The sequence below is a fragment of the Physeter macrocephalus genome, chromosome 8, assembly GCF_002837175.3.
Source record: "Physeter macrocephalus isolate SW-GA chromosome 8, ASM283717v5, whole genome shotgun sequence".
Classification (NCBI taxonomy): Eukaryota; Metazoa; Chordata; class Mammalia; order Artiodactyla; family Physeteridae; genus Physeter; species Physeter macrocephalus.
The window spans coordinates 58,380,303-58,399,334 of NC_041221.1; the positions used below are offsets into that span (position 1 = coordinate 58,380,303).

General features: G+C 42.6%; 1 protein-coding gene, 2 long non-coding RNA genes and 1 pseudogene across 5 annotated transcripts in view; 3 read left to right on the forward strand and 1 right to left on the reverse strand.

Annotated features, from left to right (window-relative positions):
* Positions 1 to 1,117: 1,117 nt before the first annotated feature.
* On the reverse strand, positions 1,118 to 15,714 carry LOC129392327 (uncharacterized). The gene is made up of 3 exons (XR_008618055.1): positions 15,564 to 15,714; positions 14,747 to 14,809; positions 1,118 to 1,468 (listed from the first exon to the last, which is right to left on the reverse strand). It is a non-coding gene; the product is annotated as an uncharacterized lncRNA (long non-coding RNA).
* LOC129392328 (uncharacterized) lies at positions 7,130 to 9,983 on the forward strand. Its single transcript, XR_008618056.1, has 3 exons — positions 7,130 to 8,372; positions 8,996 to 9,190; positions 9,945 to 9,983. It is a non-coding gene; the product is annotated as an uncharacterized lncRNA (long non-coding RNA).
* Positions 15,715 to 15,899: 185 nt separating the features above from the next.
* Positions 15,900 to 19,032, forward strand: part of HSPB3 (heat shock protein family B (small) member 3) — a 27,017-nt gene continuing 23,884 nt past the window's right edge. For 2 of the 3 annotated variants that reach the window (XM_055086558.1, XM_007111521.4), the window contains exon 1: positions 15,900 to 16,517. In XM_055086558.1, the coding sequence (XP_054942533.1) occupies positions 16,001 to 16,450 (450 nt within the window). In that variant the 5' untranslated portion in view covers positions 15,900 to 16,000 and the 3' untranslated portion in view covers positions 16,451 to 16,517. The remainder of the gene's footprint in view (positions 16,518 to 19,032) is intronic. The other variant, XM_055086557.1, reaches the window with a different exon arrangement.
* LOC102986668 (AP-2 complex subunit mu-like) overlaps positions 16,447 to 19,032 on the forward strand; it is a 14,094-nt pseudogene continuing 11,508 nt past the window's right edge.

Genomic DNA, 19,032 nt, shown 5'->3' on the forward strand with positions numbered 1-19,032 from the left:
CAAGACCCAGAGTATCAGGAACGACACTAATTTTCTCCTTGAAACTTACTTCCTCTGTGCATTTACACACACCCATACATATATACACACTCAGATATATATGTGTGTACATGTATGTAGATCTGTTTATGTGTATACACATAAGTGTAACTGTAATATGTAACCTGGTAGGTCAGATTCTTTGCAAAAAACTCTATTATTTCAGTGTTTTACCCCCACCCCACAAAGGAAACAGGTTGTCTCTGACCTAAGTATTTGAATAAAGAATCAGACAAAATGAAGAACAGTGAGAAAAGTGTGAAGAGATCCTCTTCTACAAGGACCGGGATGACCCAGAGCTCTGGCCTTGAGGTGCATGGCCTCAACATGGGCTCTTAGAATTCCTGACTTTCTCCTGTGCTGTGGGCTGCAAAGCCTTAGTTAGAGCTCAGAGAAGCCAGGATTGAGGCAGTAAAGGAGCTCAGGGCAGGACCCTGATTTGCCAGATTACTGATAAAAGTAGCTAAAAGATATGCTGGGCCTCTAGGCCTCAGAAACAAGCACAGATTTTCCTGATTGGAGATCCCTGATTCAGGGTATCATAAGGGTCAGAGGATGAGGCTGGAATTGAGGAATCTTGCCTAGAGAAGTTTAGGCTGGCTTACCAGTAGGGACAGACATCTCTGCCAGGTTGGGCTAATGTTGCAGGGCCAGGCAGAGGTGGAAGCAGAATTTGGGTAGAACACAGCCACCTTCCTCTTGGCTGGAAGAGTCTAGCCTTGCCTCCATAATGACTGCCCCATATGATGAATCTCCTGCTTTTGCATCCTTCATTTAATGTGCCAATTCTTAAACCAAACCTGATTTTTGAGGCCAGTTCCTTTTGGGCAGTGTAACCTGGAAACATGACTTTCCTAAACAGGAAAGATTTTTGTTTTGTCTGCAGACTGGCCTTGCCTGAGGTGCCTTGTTAATTTCCACTCCAAACATGAATAGAAAGATACTTTGTGTGATCTCAGGAACGAATAGATTGTAAATCACCTATACTTCAATAAAAAAATTTTAAAGAAAGAAATGAATAGATCTTTCCAGTATTGTATGAAGAATGATTTCTAAAAATATTTTTATTACAGCATATTTGGTGGATAGATAGAAGGAGAGCAAAAGTAATGATGATACAAAACTAAAACACCCAGACTCCTGTAATGATTAATTGCAACAAATTATTTCAACACTTAGTGTTTTAAAACACTTATTATCCAGTGTCTGTGGGTCAGAAGTTCTATAGTGGCTTAGCTGGGTGGTTCTGTCTCAGGTTCTCTCATGAGGTTGCGGGTAAGGTGCGATCAGGGCTGCCGTCGTCTGGAGACTTCACTGGGGCTGGCGGATTCTCTTCCAAAACGGTTCATCCACATGGTGATGGTTGTTGAAAGGAGGCCTCAGTTCCTCCCAATGTGGGACGGTGGCAGGATTCCTTCACAGGGAGCAACTGAAGAGAGAGTAAGGTGAAAGCCTCATCACCGCTTGTAATCTAGCCTCGGAAATCACACACTGTCATTTCTGCAATGTGCTCTTAGTTACACAAGGCAGCTGGATTGAATGTGACAGATTACCAGCAGTCAACGATCTGTGAGAGCCATTTTGGTGGCTGACTACCACACGAATCAGAAGAAATTGAGATGGAATTCAAACAGAGGAGGTAGATCACGGTGGCTAGATTGTGTCTCCGGTAGTAAGGCTGGAAGGAATTGATATGGAGAGGTCCGTAGAGGGCTCAGGTTCCAAGGTAACCTGACCAGTAGTGCAGCCCACGTACACTTCTCAGGAGGAATTTAGGCCAGGCTTGGAGCTGGTGCTCTTAGGAGACACGGCTCAGGATAATTTCCTGCTGACATTGATGCCCGATCTTTTTCATTCTTCTCTTGATAGATCTCAGTAGTTACATTTAGTATATGATTCTTCTTCGTCATTTCAAAATGTGCCTAATTTTCAAAGAATTCCCATTCTTCTTTGAAAAATGTTATATTTTCTTATTGCTCCAATGCTTCAGTAACTGGAAAACTTCTCTTGTCCCTGGCTACTGCCTTTCTTTACTAAAAAATGGTACAACCCAAGTCAAGACATTTTATTCTGTTTATCTCTAGTCTTCTTTTTCATTATTTGTCTCCTGCACCTATCTGAGATTTTAAGAAATGAGTCTTTTATCTTTGTATAGCCAGTGCTTTTTCCAGACCTGCCACATAGTAGGTATTCAATTACTATATGTTGCTAAAATATATTTGAACATTAGAGGCCACCAAACATGGAAATATATTCTGTAGTTTATTCCCTCTGTTGCTTACAGAGCCAGTGAAGCACATTGAAAACAAACAAAACAAACAAAAAAACCAGTTTATTTTTAATTGCTTCAAAGTTATACCTTTACATTTTTTTCTTTTTTGGTTAACTTAGCAGAAATGCCCATTTCCTCCATAGAATAAGAGGATTTTCTCAATTAGTGTTAATGATCTCCTGCCCTGGCTCCCTTTTGCCACGTTGTCTTGGGGAATTTTCTTGGTGATTTTCCATCCCTTTCAGACTTAATGTTGTGGATGGCGGGTGGGCTGGGGGTGAGTATTGGTAGAGCTATGTAGGGGGTATAATGAGGATGGTGGTTTTGTGGCCCTGACTCTCCCCTCTCTTTGAAGATGATATTAAAAAAATCTATGAATTACTTGTCCTTGTGGCAAAAGAGTAAAAGCCTAGGTTAACTCAAGAAAAGACAAGAAATTTATTAATAGGGTCCCATGGAAGTCATGGATGAAAAAGAAGTCAGATCTCCGGAAGGGAGTGGAAACAGGTAGAGGGAAACCAACAATACATCCCCCCCACCAATCTCTACATAGACTGTTTTCCTCTTCTCTTCAACCGCCATGGATGGCCAAGTATGGCCACTGAGTTAATTGTGTCCTCTGAGAAGCAGACATTTAGATGCAGTTACGAGCATAAGAAGTTTGTTGAGATGAAATTCCTGTGAAGGAGAAAAGGAAGAGGAAGGGGGATTGGACAGGGAGAGCTTTCACAGCATGATGTAGATCTGACCCCTGCCACAGGAAAGTGGGGAGGAAACAGGATCAGGCAGGGAGAGCCTCAGACCAGGATGCAGACATGATGGGGGCTCCAGAGCGAAGACGATCTGTAAGATCCGTGTTAACAGAAACATCCAGGCTCTAGAGCCCCCATGATGCTTAGTCATGGGGGAGGGGTTGCCTAGAACAAGTGCGGCCCCAGCGCAAAAGCTGAAGGCTCTCACAGTTCTCACTTCTAGAAGTCGTCAGCTAACTCCACACTTGCATCTCCCAGCTCTGTCTTGGAGGGGAAATTGAATGCTACACTTCTTTGGCTGCCACAGCCATCAAGAAATCAAATGTGTTTCCTTGTCATTGCAAATCAAAACTAAGACTATTCCTAAAGGTTGTAATAACTTTCTGCTCTGGTAGCCCTGGGGGCATTGCATTACTCTATACTTTTCCTCAATTCTGCCCACCTCTGTAGCAGTCTATTTTTTGAACTCTCCTTAAATGACTCAGCTTGCAGATGCCACATTTCCTGCTGGGAACTTGACTGACACATGTAAAGCAATGACCTGGGACAGTGTTTTGGAAATCTGGGTAAAAGTTTCAGTGGGTAAATGTCAAGCGGTGGGTGTGTGTGTGTTTGTGGGAAGGGTAGGAAGGAGGAGATGCAGGCAGTGAAGTTGTAAAGATAGGTTCCTTGGAGGTTACAGTCTTGAAGGCAGTGGAGTATCGAAGTCTACACTTTTCAGGGGTTGGGAAAAGTATCCTATAGTGTTGTGAGAAATGAAAGGAATACATTCCATAAAAGCACATCCTGTAACTACCATGACGTTATCACAAGGAGGTGCTTAAGAGATGGCTAGATTGTTGCAATGAGATGTGGTGACACAGTAAAGTTAATGTTTTGTAGAAGGAAAGAAAGAAATGAACGCTTGAGTATTTGCCCTGTGCTGGTGTCCTGACATAGCATTTCACTCAAGGAGACAAGCCTATTGACTTTGCTTCCTTCAAGCTATGAAGCCCATGAGCTGGCCATGAGATAGTACATCTTGCTCTGGGGCTTAGAAAAAGACATCTTCAGAATAGTGTCCGCTGTGAGGATTCCCGCTGACATATATAGAGGTAAAGAAACCATTGGGGTTTGTTCTGCCTTTTGACTCTTACTGACCAATTGCTGTGGGTGGTGAGTTTCTAATATGAATTTTAATTAATTCCTACTGGGTCTTACTATCAAAACACTAAGCATGGCTTCCGCACATGTAGACAATCCACGCACCCAGTTTCTTAGCTGTCTCTCTAGTTCCTCCTGTGACCAACTGAGCACTTTACATGCACACAGGCCACCTTTTATTTTTATGTAAAACTACTTAGAACAGTGTCTGGTACTAGATGTTCTATATATGAACTCATTTGATGTTCAAAGAACTCAATGAGGTGGATACTAAGTTACATGTCCAGGTCAGAGGTGGAGTCAGGATTTGAACTCAGGTAACTGGCTCTGTAGCTTATGCTCTTGACCGTCATGCAACGTGGCCTCTCCTGAGGTTGGAATGGGTGGGCCACATGAGCATGTGAGCAGATTGCATCAGTTGGGTAAGCCTTCATTCTTCCTCCAAAATGGCCTCCAAAGAGGACTTTCTGAGTCTAGGCTATAAAAATACCAACTTGAGTGTTTTTTTTCACCTGCAAGATCTTTCACCTTAGATCTTAGTTGTTGTTTGTTTTGCAAGCAAAATAGAAAGTCTAGTCAAGTATGTACCTCTAGAATTCCTATCAAGGCCAGGAAAATAGCACAGGAAGTTGCTTATGGATTTGAGGAACCATAAGAAGATCATTCTGCCCCCAAATATGTCTCTAATAGCTTGGATTGTGTCTGAAATGCCCCTTCTTGGAGTTAGTCCGTCAAGTCATGGCTCCATTGGGGCCTTGAGCCCCAGAATAAATTCCTCAAAGCTCCTTTGCCAATAGGTATCTGCTTTTTAAAGGCTAATAGAAACCTACTCACACTAGCTCTAGAAATAAAGAGAATTTTTTCCAAATGATACAAGTGTTGTTTGCCAAAGTACAAGGGCAGAAAGTGGCTTGGGAATTGGTTCTAAGCAATGTTTTGGTTTCTAGGGAATTCCTAATTCCAAGACAAATATTCTCGCTGAGGCTGCGTGAGCAGCCTTCAGTGCAATTCCCCACAGGGAAAGGGGAGTGAGGTGAACACGAGGACTGGCCCTCTCTGCTTTGGCCCTGTCATGGCAGGAAATGCCATTTCAACGCCATGCACACCTCAGCCCAAGGGCCAACAGGGCCTGATGTCTCAGAATCCCAATTCCCCGTCCCTTAAAAAATCCGATTGGCTCAGCTCTCGTCAGGGGTCCACCCTGGGTCCACTCACCTGGCCTGGGAATCGGGCCACATGGTAGCTGCCAGGTCATGAGTGTGAAATGGGCAGAAAGGGAGTTGCCAGGGCTGGGAAGTGGATGCACAAAAAACAGAAAATGATAATGTTTTGGAGAACGCTTCAGCAGGCTGTATGGAAACAGCATCATACCTAAGTGTGTCTTCTTTTCTTCTCCATCTTTTTTCTTTTTAACTCGAAAGGGACCTTATAAATTTAGTTCAGTCCTTTTTTTCACTTTTCCAGCTGAGAACTGAGGTTCATGGATGTGATGGTGACCTACCTGGGGTTACAGAGCTGGTTAGGACTCCCGGCTTCTATCTCTTCCCCTGACTGCTGGTCCTTCACTCTACCGTCTGCCCCACTGTCCCCAATCCTGCATTTTCTCTAACCTGACATCCTTATCTGACCTCTCAGTTAAACTATGTTGTGGAAGAAAGAACTCATACACCCTCAGCCACTCCCCCACCCCCTGCTAAGAACCAGTTGTGAGCAAGGTATATTTCCTTGGAATTTCCCTCAGGTTAAAAAAGCAGACTTGAGTTTCTCAAGCTTAGTAGTTCAGCAACTAAAAAGTAATGTTAATACCACCAAAGGGCTTAAAAGCAAATTGTGGAAAAAGAAAAAAATCATTTGATCATAGCTGATAAAGACACTCTGGCATGATAGGGAAGCTTTAATGCATTGCTCCCAGGGTCTGGCTTGGTCTGAACCTTACCTGCACAGAATTAGTGGCTTGTATAGTTACCCAGTAACATCTCACATTTGCCAAGGCCTTGATTAATGTTTAAAGAAACATGGGCAATGCCACATGCTATTCTCTTAAAATAGCCACTACTGAGTTGAAATGGGTCAGTTTTTTCTCCAAAGAACTGTAATCCTATTGTGTATTACAAATAATAATATCTAATATTTACTGAACACTTTCTATGTGCCAGGTTGTAGTCTAAGTGTCTTATATCTCTTTTCTAATCCTCACAACAACCCTAAGAGACATAGGTATTTTCCCCATTTTCCTGGCAAAGAAGAAACTAAGCCTCAGAGAGGTTGTGACTTGCCCTATATCAAGCAGATAGTAAAGGGCAGAGTGAGGATTCAAATTTAGGTCTTTATGTCCCTAAAAACTGTTCCTTCAGGACTTCCCTGCTGGCACAGTGGTTAAGAATCCGCCTGCCAACGCAGGGGACACGGGTTCGAGCCCTGGTCCGGGAAGATCCCACATGCTGTGGAGCAACTAAGCCCGTGCGCCACAACTACTGAGCCTGCGCTCTAGAGGCCATGAGCTGCAACTACTGAGCCCACGTGCCACAACTACTGAAGCCTGCACACCTAGAGCCCATGCTCTGCAACAAGAGAAGCCACCGCAATGAGAAGCCTGCGCACCAAAACGAAGAGTAGCCCCCCCTCGCTGCAACTAGAGAAAGCCCGTGCACAGTAACGAAGACCCACCGCAGCCATAAATAAATAAATAAATAAATAAACAAACAAATAAATAAATTCATTTAAAAGAAAACCGTTCCTTTAATCACACCGTTATGATGCCTCTTTAGGTACTTTTGTATAGAACTAGCATAGTTTACGCTTGGTAGTTTTCAATCAGAAAGCAAGGGTTTAAAATATATTCTTCAAAAATTTCCCCATCCTTATCCCGCCCCCTACCCCAATACAAATGATCTAAAAGCTGCAAGGGTTAGGACAAATAAATGGGCTCAGTGTATGAGGACCTTTATTTGGAATACAGAGTCAAAAGACAAGAGGACTAAGAGTTGCTCATTTAGAATTTCAGTTATTATTAGTCTCTCATGAGTATAATTCTAATCTCTCCCACCAGAGGGCAGTTATCACGTGAAAATATGAAACCACTCCTAGTGTTAACATGAGCCAAGATAGCTGCTTGGATTGGTCCTATTTTGGAGGGAGAAACCTTGCACCAAACACTGAGGGACAGTCAAAAGCATTCTTCTGTTTCCAAGATTTTATAATGTATTCCATTTAAATACCATCTGGGTTTCAGTAACCTGTATTGCCCTAGAAAATTAGATTTATATGCTTTTTCATGAGGATTCCAAAGAGTAGCTGAGAAAAAGGATTAAAGTTTTTGATAGACAGCAAATAACTTCAAGTGTGCAGTCTGCTTATGATTTGGAGAGACCACCAGAAACACTTCTATTTATTGATCACGTTGCACAATGCCTTATAGTGAAAATGCTTTATGGCCAGAATCAGATCCAATCTTCCTAACGTCCCTGGCAGGTATGTTCTGTTAATTTTGCCCATTTTAGAGATGAGGAAATTGAAACATACTCAGGTGAAGCAATGTGCCAAAGAATACATGCTTAGTTTATATTCTTAAGCACCATGAAGCAGTGGATCTGTTGGAGATGTGTTGGGCCCAATTACAGAGACTTAGCACCGAGTTCAGGAGCGAGGTCCACTGGTGCTCAGAAAATCCATGTCAGGAAAAGGAGGGTGAGGCAGGGTAAATAGGAAGCTACCTGGTTGCTCTCGCCGGCTGCACTGCAGGCTCCACTACTAAGTCAAAAAGCATAGCTGCCTGAGTGATAGTTACAGACCATCTTTCCATGGTAGGTGAGGATCCCATGTGCTGTTTTAAACCAGAATTTAGACAGCCTGGTATGAGTCTAGCTAGCAGGTGAGGGCATAGGAACTAGGACCCATGCCTACAGAACGAACAGGGTGGGTTCTCCATGGGTCCCCTGGACCCAGACACCGGCTGAGATTCAGAACAGGATCCAGGCCTTAAGAGGGCCTGTGGAGCTTGGCAGGGAAGAAAGCAAAGGGAGGAGAAAATCTTGGCCAGTGTTCAGCTTTACGAATTGGGCCAACTCCAAGAGCCGGCCGATTCCAACTCTAATTTGAAGTCTGGTTGGAGACTCAGGAGGACAGGCAGACTCCCGGTTGTTGGCTGTGCTACAGGCTCTGGGAAGGTAAGCTTTGATGTGGATCCCTGTGATCGTAGCTGAGGCTGTTAATGAGTCATTGGTTATAATGGACTCGGGAGCAGAATCAGAGCCAATCCTGAATGTGGGTGGCTTGGTGAACCCCACAGGAAGGACTCAGGGAAGGCAGAGTGAACAGTGTGCGCTCACTCCTGGTCCCCCATGAGCCGCACCAGATGAACCTGACCGCAACACTGCCATCAGGAAGCAGCTTAAAAGCTCAGAGTTGTGGACCTGAAGCTTCACAAGTACGTTATGAATCAACTGAACCAGTAGAATCTTTCAAAGCTTTTCTCATTCACCACTTGTGGAACACCTGCTCTATCTCCCAGGATTCCTAGCCGCATGCCTTGCTTAATAATGCATAAAATTAGATCCAGGGATTTATAAGGTGCCAGGTGAACCTCATACCCAGCAAGCAGAGGAAAATTGCTTTCAGCTGAAGCAAGACGGGCACCCACAGGCAGAAGCAGCGTGGAGCTGAGCCTGAAGGGAGGACAGATTTTGAGCATCAGAAGTAGGATGAGGGCATGTGTGTTAGTTTCAGGACTGTTGTAGCAAGTTACCACAAACTGCATGACTTGACCCAGTGGCCTGTTACTCTCTCACAGCTCTGGAGGCCAGCAGTCCAAAATCAAGGAGTCAACGGGATGAGCTCCATCTGGAGGCTCCACGGGAGAATCTTGCCTCTTTCAGTTTAGAGTGGCTGCTGGAATTCCTTGGTTTGTGGCCCCATCACTCCAGTCTTCAAGACCAGCATCTTCAAATCTCTCTTTGCTCTGTCTTCATACCGCCTTCTCCTCTGTGTGTGTTAAATCTCCCTCTGCCTCCTTTCTCTTGTGATGACATTTGGGGCTCATCCAGATAATCCAGGGAAATCTCATCTCAAGATCCTTAATTTAATCACATCTGTAAAGTCTTTGCCATATAAGGGAACATTTATAGATTACAAGGTTTAGGACATGGACATCTTTTTTTTGGGGGGGGCGGATATTCTTCAGCCTACTATAGCATCCTGACTACAAGAAATAGCATGAGGGGGAAAAAGAGAGAAGTAGGAGTGTTTGGAGGAGAGCAGAACAGTGAGTCTAGAGGACAGGGATCATACAGTGTAGCCTCAGAAAATATGGCTACCTTTTTGGTCATATTGGTGGGGAATGTGACTCCCAGACCAAAGAGTTAGGAATATATGATGGAGGAAATTCCATAAAGGTAGATTTAGAAAGAATAGTCGAGATCAGAATGTACAACCAAACAGTTTTCATGTGAGAAAGCCTAGAACCACTTATAGTATTTGATCTAAGGAAGGGTGATGGGATGGAAGTGGTGACTCGGGAAGATGACCTCTTCCATCCTCTCAACCCTGTTAAAATGTGTCTGCACTTATGGCTTCTATCTAAAATGTGATCTCCTTCATGGCCGTAAGGCTAACATTCCAGAGCTGACTCTGGCCTCCAAGATTGCAGCAAGGTCCAATCAAATTACCATTCAAATATTTTTAGGATTCCCTTAGGCAGATGTCTATGTTCTAACTTGGTTGTCACTTTTATCTCTTTCCAGACTGCTGCTATCACCTGCTTCTGTCTCATTACTTCTTCCTCAGGTACTGGAGGCCCTTTGCACTTGTTTCCCTAAAGCCTGGTACAATCCCTTACTTAATTCCCCCAAAGACTAGTTGACACCAGGATGAAATGGTGAACAAAAATCTTATTCATGATTTGAGGATGACATAAGGAAATTACTTTGTTTAAAAGGAATATTTAAAGCGGGATATTGGCCATCTAGCTCTCAGACTAGATCAACCATGGCCCCTCAGGGCCCCTTGCTAACCAGTTCTCTCCTTTCCATCAAACTAACAGTCACTTTTCTTAAAAACATCTTATTAAAACAAAACAAGCCTTCCAGACCTCATGTCAGCCTCTAGTGAATCCTTTCCATCCCCTCCCACCCAGCTCCTTGAAACTGCAATATGCACTACCCAACCAACTGCAGTCCAACCTCTGCCTGACTTTGCCTCTGACTCTCCTTAAGTCAAAGACACCCTCACTGCTAAGTCTGTGCTTCCATCCTTATCTTCCTTAACCTCTCAGCACTTGACACAAGCCATGCTTTCTGGTCTCACTACACCTCTTGCTTTCCTACCTACTCAATGTCTCACTGCAGCTCCAGAAGAAAAACCAGTCTAGACCATCACAGTCTCCCCGTAGAGGGGTAACTTATCCCACAAACATGATAAACTACCTTACTTAATAATGGAAAAAGTTAACTAAGTGTTGCCCAAACTGTGGGCTGTGAAATCTATTTAGTGAGTTGCAAGGCTCACTGTTAAGCTAAATGGAATTAAACAGAGACCATCAGAGTGCGTCACAGGTAGTAAAGCTAAGGGTTTTGTACCCAGGATGTGTATATGTGTGTTCACTGGTGATGCTGAGTATGTTTCTTATTGTGGGTATAGTCAGAAAAGTAAAAAAGGCACTGATCTGGATCTTCATGAAGTTAGCCTCTATATTTCAGAACAGAATTTAAACTTTAATTTGGAAAAAAACCCCCAAAACTTCAATAGGCCTTTTGATTACAAGGAGAAAGATTAGTGTTTACTCTAAAACAAGGATTCTGCTGTCACTCTTAGAGCAACTGGTAGATATTTGAAAACAAAAATGACATACAAGGCTCACCCCTCCAGCCTCATTTCTCCCGCTTCCTACTCTGTGGTCTGCATTGTGGCTACACCTCGTCCTTTTGTCCTCCAATCACAGGTTCTCTTCTGGCTCCAGGCCCTGGAATGTGCCATTCTATTGCTGGGAACACTCAAATCCCCCCTTCCCTTTCCAAAGCTCCATTTGTGCCCCTCTGTCAGCTTATCCAGACTGAGATATCACTCTTTTTAGGGAACCTTCTGAGACCCCAAGCCTAGCTGGTTCTGAAATCCCCCAAATTGGCCCCTGGGCCATTGGGGTCTGGATGAGCAATTTATGAAGCTGACTAGAACTGTGTCTCTCACCGTTTTAAAATTATTGCTCCATCCCTCCACATCCAGGGACTTTCAAGACATTTTTCACCTGATTTCTCCTCCCTCTCCAAAATGAAATTTTAATACCACAGGTATTCTTTATGTATGTTTATGTACTTGGGCCCTTTGGAGAGTCATAATCCATTATCTACAGCTAAGATTTGGTATAATCTTAGATAATATGATATGTATAAAATAGATAACTAATAAGAACCTGCTGTATAAAAAAATAAATAAAATAAAATTCAAAAAACAATCTTAGATAATATGGATTTTTTTTTTTTGCCCCATTGAGAACACATGGAATAGGATAAGAGAAAACTCTACTTGTCCTCTTGACAGCGCTAAGACAAAACTAGTTCGCATTCTTTCCTGATAAGAGGCTTATGTCAAATGCTGAAGAGGTTAAGCAAAATGAGGTTAAAGTATAGATTTAGCAACGAGGCTGCCTTTGACCTCATTGAGGGCAGACTTATTTTGCAGCAACGTGGAGAGTGACCATTGAATACTGGCTACCATTCAAGGAGCTGGGCCGGGAGGGGATAGAATAATTAGCTAGGGGATGACATAAGGTCTAAAAGGTCTTGTTTTGCTTTAGAAAGATGGGGCACACTGGACTTTAGGCTGATGGAGAGGAGCCTGTGGACACCGAGAGACTAGAGAACATCGAGAAAGGGGTTAGTGGTTGGACAGAAGCCCAGAGGAGGATGGAGGGGACAAGGGAATCCCGAGCAGAGGGCATGCGAGCACAGCCAGCTTCTCCCCGCTCAGACCTCTGGGCGTGAACGTGGAGGCAAGTCCCCTCAGCTGGGAGAGAGAGACCCGGGGCACAGGGAAGGCCTGAGGAGAGGAAGAAGTTTGCCATCTCCACTCTGGAGAAATAGGAGAAGCTGATCGAAATACACAGAAGGATGGCCAAGTGACATCGAGGGCCAGCTGAATGAAAAGCACAAAATTTGTAGCAGTTGGATTTTTTCTTTTTCCTAACACTTTCCAGGCACTGTCTTAGGTGCTAGGGCTACAGCAGTGAACCCTATGTTTCTGACCTCCAAGTGCCATTGTCTGTCTTCCCCAGCTGGAATTTAAATCCAGAAGTAAGATAGTTTTTTTGTTTGTTTTTGTTTTGGCTGCGCGGCATGTGGGATCTTAGTTCCCTGACCACGGATCGAACCCGAGCCCCCTGCAGCTTAACCCCTGGATAGCCAGGGAAGTCCCCAAGACTTTGTTTGGATTTTGGTTTTTTTCTAGGGGGGCGGTTCCACCACATAGCTTGTATGTGGGATCTCAGTTCCCCAGCCAGGGACCAAACCCGTGGTCCCTGCAGTGACAGCACGGAGCCTTAACCTCTGGCCCAAAAGGGAAGTCAGAAGTAAGATAGTTTTAGATGCTGATAATGGCGATGGAGATAAAATAGATAAATAGATAAAATAGGGAAGTGACAGGAGGAAGACTCTGGCTAGATGATCAGGAAAGACCTGCCTGAAGAGATGACAACTGACCTGAATCCTGAATGGCTTCTGCCATTCTGAGGGTGGAGCTTTCAAAGCAAAAGGGACTCCAAGTGCAAAGGGCCTGAGGAAGAAAAAAGGTTGGAGTATTCGAGGACAGACAGGAGGCCAGTGGGGCTGAATCATATAGGATCCGGGGAGAGAGGCGGGGAGGAGGTCAGCAGGGGCCGAGAAAGAGGTTCTTGAAGGCCGTGGTCGGGATTTTGGATTTCATTCTGGTTACAAGGAGAAGCTTCTGGTTGGGATTTTTAAGCAAGGGAAGGACATACTCTATCCTATGCTTTGGAACAGTGGCTCTGCTTACAACGGGGAGGATGGACAGTAGGGTAAGAGTGGGGGCAGGGAGATCAGATCGGAAGCCTGGGAGATTCTCCGAAAGGGTCAAGGTAGCTGATGAGGAGGAAGGCAGGTCAGGTGTAGGAGTCAAAGGGTCAAAGGGCAGTTTGGGGAAAACAATAGAAATCTCGGGTGCTCGCGTGGGAAATGTGAATACTCCTTTTTAACCTCAGCAACTCACACAAGCAACGTGGAAACACCACTCATATCTGCTCCTCCTTACCCATTTTAGAGACCCGTGGAGGCAAGAAACTATAAGACTAACTGGACATGTTTTTCTCTGTCCACCCTACCAGCATCTTTCCAGTATTTATTTTTTAACAGAGTTTATTTTTTAGATGAGTTTTAATTTTAGGTTTTTAAATAGACATTTTTTTACAGCCGTTTTTTAGAACAGAGGTTGGAGGGAGGGGAGATGAATAGGTGGAGTACAAAGGATTTTTAGGGCAGTGAAACTACTCTGTATGATACCATTTTGGTGGATACATGCAATTATACCTGTGTGCAAATTCATAGAATGGGCAACACAAAGAGTGAAGCCAAATGGAAATTATTGTCTTTGGGTGATTATAATGTGTTAATGTAGATTCATCAGTTGTAACAAATGTACTGCTCTGGCGGGGGTGTTCATAGGGGAGGTTATGCATGTGTAGGGACAGGGAGTATATGGAAAGATCTCTGTATCTTCTCAGTTTTGCTGGGACTCTTTCTAGGAATTTAAAGCCTAGAAGAGTTTTAATTTTAGGTTTTTAAATAGACATTTTTTTACAGCAGTTTTTTAGAACAGGGGTTGGGGGGAGGGGAGATGAATAGGTGGAGTACAAAGGATTTTTAGGGCAGTGAAACTACTCTGTATGATACCATTTTGGTGGATACATGCAATTATACCTGTGTGCAAATTCATAGAATGGGCAACACAAAGAGTGAAGCCAAATGGAAATTATTGTCTTTGGGTGATTATAATGTGTTAATGTAGATTCATCAGTTGTAACAAATGTACTGCTCTGGCAGGGGTGTTCATAGGGGAGGTTATGCATGTGTAGGGACAGGGAGTATATGGAAGGATCTCTGTATCTTCTCAGTTTTGCTGGGACTCTTTCTAGGAATTTAAAGCCAAATCCTTAGTACCTTATCTATTTCCTGCCACTGGCAGTGAGTTCTGTTTTTGGCTTACCGCTCAGAGAGGCACTGAGGAAAACATCTCTCAATATTTTACGAGCTAGAGGACATTAACATCTCAAAGAGTACATTTTTCCCTTGAGGGTCACCAACCTGCAAAATGAAGGTCAAAAAAGCTGAGTGTGAACATGATTAGGGCATGTTCTTAAATATATACCAAAATGTCCACACAGAGTTTTAGAGTAATAGAAAAGAGCTAAAGGAAATGCTTCCCTTCTGTTTTCAGATTTTTTAAATTTTTTGTAGATTTTTTTTTTTCATTCTAAGAAAACGGATATGCGTTTTAAGGAAAGGTTTTCCAGAGTCTACCCATTCTAGAAAATACTAACCTCTGTGGAGAGGAAGTGTTCTATGTTTAAAACCTTCTTGAGTGTATGCGCATTGCATACCCACTGCAGAAATGAAAAGCACAAATGTGTTTATAGTGGTAAGCAAGCCTCCCGCCAGCCCCTGCCTCCTGATCACTGTGTTACCCTCTCAGGAGGTACCTGCCATTCCCCATGACACAGCTTTCAGAGAGATTCTATTTGTACAAGCAAATACCTACTATAAAAAAAGATAAACTGTAGTGTATTATATGCTGTTCTGGACTTCTCTTTCATACCTAACATGTCTTGGAGATCCTTCTATAGCAGTGGATAAAGAGTTGCCGCATGCTTTTTCAATATAAGTTTAATGTTAAGGTATTACAGTTAAGAAATTATGTGTTATTTATTTTTGCCAATGAAACAGCAGAGCTGCAACTAGATTAATCCTTAGTTTTCTGGGCTTTAGTATCAAATAGTTCAAAGCTTTAACATTTTTCTCTCCCCCGGGGCTCTATTTTCCTTGCTAAGATGCCCCATTCTATGCCTGTCCAACTCCCATCTGAGGTTTGACATCATTGTCTGGTTTAGTCCTAGGATCTCATTTTTGATGAGTCAAATGTAATAAACCCAGATGGCGTGGCTCAGATGTCCCTTAAGTATAAAAGATTAAAGGATGAAGTGAAAGTAAATATATAGGACAGAGGGCTGAGGGTTTGTTGAATGTCTGATATTTGAATGTGTGTGCGTGTGTATCTTAATTCCTAATCAATTACAGCTAAATTCACCTCCCCCCAGCTTTGCACTTGGCGACTAGGATTAATGCAGTTTGAGCTCATACCGTAAGACGAGTGCACATCTCTGGGCTGTTCTGATCCGCTAGATCGCTGTAGTTCACAAGGACAGAGCACTCCCTCAGATATTTCTCAAACACTGTTTCTGATTTTCTTTTTCTCTGGGGGTAAGCAAGGCAGACACACTTGCCAGGGATAACTGAGAATGTAAGGGCAATCCTTGACTCGGCAGCTCGAGCAGGCTGTGTGCTAAAAGCAACTTCGAAACATGCCCTATAAATAGCCGTTCATTGTCAGCAGGAGTTAAAAGACAAGAGGGAGTGTGCGGCGCTGTGATTCAGGCCTAATTAAAGGGTTGCGTCTGCGCAGGGTTATAAGCAAAGAGCGGCTCCAACAGATCCTCTAGTCAGTAGGCAACAGCGAGGGTTCAACACGGTCAACGTAGCTGGGGCGGAAGGCGTTCGATGCTGTCTTTGCCTCCACTATGGCAAAAATCATCTTGAGGCATCTCATCGAGACTCCAGTGCGATACGAGGCAGAGTTTGAAGCTCGAGGTTTGGAAGATTGCAGGCTGGATCACGCTTTATATGAACTGCCCGGGCCAACCACCGTGGACCTGGGGAAAGCCAGGGTGGCCCAGCCTGCCCCCGTGGACACCGCAGAGATGCTGCCCCAGAGAGACGAATCCCGCTTCCAGGTCCTGCTGGACGTGGTCCAGTTCCAACCTGAAGATATCATCATTCAGACCTTTGAAGGTTGGCTGCTAATTAAGGCTCAACATGGAACCAGAATGGACGAGCACGGTTTTATCTCAAGAAGCTTCACCCGACAGTATAAACTGCCCGACGGCACTGAAACCAAAGATTTGTCTGCCATCCTGTGTCACGACGGAATTCTGGTGGTGGAAGTAAAGGATTCAGGTGGGACCAAGTGAAATCTTAACGGTGCCTGTTCATACAGCACGAGGAAGATTCTAGTTCTGCCCATGGTATCACGAGAATGTGTGTATTACCTACGTTTGAAATGATTTTTATGAAGATTAAAAATATAGACATAGTTCCTGGTATATTGAGGTTGTCTTTGTTACTTTTACTCAGAAAGGAAAATTGTTAAATATGTTCCTACAGCTCAAGTTGTTGCTATTCTTACACCTGAGAAACATGAACAGTTTAGGAGACCATAGTCTGATAGCAGAGACGACTCAGAATTATTTGTTCGTTAGTCCAACAATGCCAGAGAAGCTGCATTTTTAACAATTGATGGCAAAAGAGCCACACTAATTTAAGAAATTCTTATCCATTTTATGAAAACTTTTTATATTGCTGAAAAGAGCTGTGATCCCCTTCACTTGATAAGCTTTTCTTTTCAGTGTATTTTATTACAGTGGAGTGGAGCTTTGTTAACATAGAGTCTGAAGGTTAAAATATAGTATTTGAAAACTGGGTCTGAAATATATTTATGATTCACTACATTTGTTACTGCCTTAAACTTATGTTGGAATTTTCAGATATAAATCTGATTTTAAAAAGTTCCAAATACGTACCTCTTTTTTTTTTTTTAAGCTAAACTGGATCTTATCTGCAGTGTTTTCTAAAGCACAGCGTATGTTCTGTGGATATTTATGAAACATTAAGATGTATTAACTCATACTCATAAAGTTCCAAATATGTACCTCTTTTTTTTTTTTTTTAAGCTAAACTGGATCTTATCTGCAGTGTTTTCTAAAGCACAGCGTATGTTCTGTGGATATTTATGAAACATTAAGATGTATTAACTCATACTCATAAATTGAGTTTAGGAAACCACTTTAAAAAGTACAATTATTGGATTCAAAAAATTTTAAACTATGCTTTTTAAATGTTACTTAAAATTTTAGATTTCGGAAGATGGCAAAATGTACTGCATCTGTTCTCACTGCATAATCCTTGGCTTTAAATAGCCTGGCAGGCAGTGGAAGTTTGGAGGCCCGAGCTTACATGGGAGTCTGAGTTTTTACAGCACAGGGGCTGCTTCTATTTCCCCCAACTGCTGCTTTGGCCCAAGGGAGCGCCTGACACACTGTTGATTAGGAATATTGTGTTCAACAGCTGGGCTGTGACATTCCAAAGATTTGCTATCTCAGTCTGTACATATGAAATATTTCTTTGAGGAAGTAGCTGCTTTTACCCCATACCCCATGTGAGGCTGAGGACAGCGCTATGAATAGAAGAGGAATTCGGGTGTGGAAGACACCAGGGTAGCTACTGACTGCTGTCAATACTGCTGAACTCCTCTATGGTGCTTTATTCATAGTTCACATGTAAACACGAGAGACATGAAACAAAAGAAAAATAAATCAGACAGTTATGCAAGTGGTTTTGTAAACAGAGATGTTTGTTTATGGTCTAATTAAATTGAAAGGATTTTGAAGCTTCCTGTTCATATGACGTTATGGCCCATGCAGTGATGTTTGTGCGTGTAACTCTAGAATCATAAATTTTGCTTGACAAAGTGAATATTACAGACCACCTCTGCTACATAACAAAGTTAATGGTAATTAATGGGATTGCATCTACTAATATGATTAGAACTGAGATACCATTTGTCCCACATTATTCTTTCCCATTGCTGGACAGAATAGTGTGAACACAAACTAGTGCTTTGAGAAACAAACACAAAAACCCCTCTCATGTGGCCTTGATCTTACTCTAGATGAGATCTTACTTCTGAGAAAGTTCAGAAAGTGAAAGTCTTACCACCAGGAGCCACTGATAGGAAATGTTTAAAAATTATAAATAAAATAAACACATCATTAAATTAGCATTTATTTTTTCTAAGACAAATTTTAAAGTAATACACAGCCATTTTTTTGATTTGGAAAATAGATCAAACATTATAAAAAATAAAAACCATTTATTGGTTGATAACACTTTCAACTAATCTTCACCATTCCTTACTTTAAATACTACTCTAAAGTATAAATTCTTGTGGTTGTAGTTTGGGGATAGAAATGGTGAAAAAAAAAAAAGGAAAAAAAAATTAATATTCTTCTATGACCATGAGATAGCTACTTTTAATTCCTACTTAAATCTTCTCTTGCACATAAATACATGTATCACTCTTCACAAAATTAGGACTATATTTGCAAGGAGTTTCTTTTTGTTTTGTTTTGTTTTTTAACATCTTTATTGGAGTATAATTGCTTTACAGTGGTGTGTTAGTTTCTGCTGTATAACAAAGTGAATCAGCTATACATATACATATATCACCATATCTCCTCCCTCTTGCATTTCCCTCCCACCCTCCCGATCCCACCCCTCTAGTTGGACACGAAGCACCGAGCTGATCTCCATGTGCTATGCAGCTGCTTCCCACTAGCTATCTATTTGACATTTGGTAGTGTATATATGTCCATGCCTCTCTCTTACTTCATCCTAGCTTACCACTCCCCATCCCTGGGTCCTCAAGTCCATTCTCTACCCCTGTGTCTTTATTCCTGTCATGCCCCTAGATTCTTCAGAACCATTTTTTTTTTTT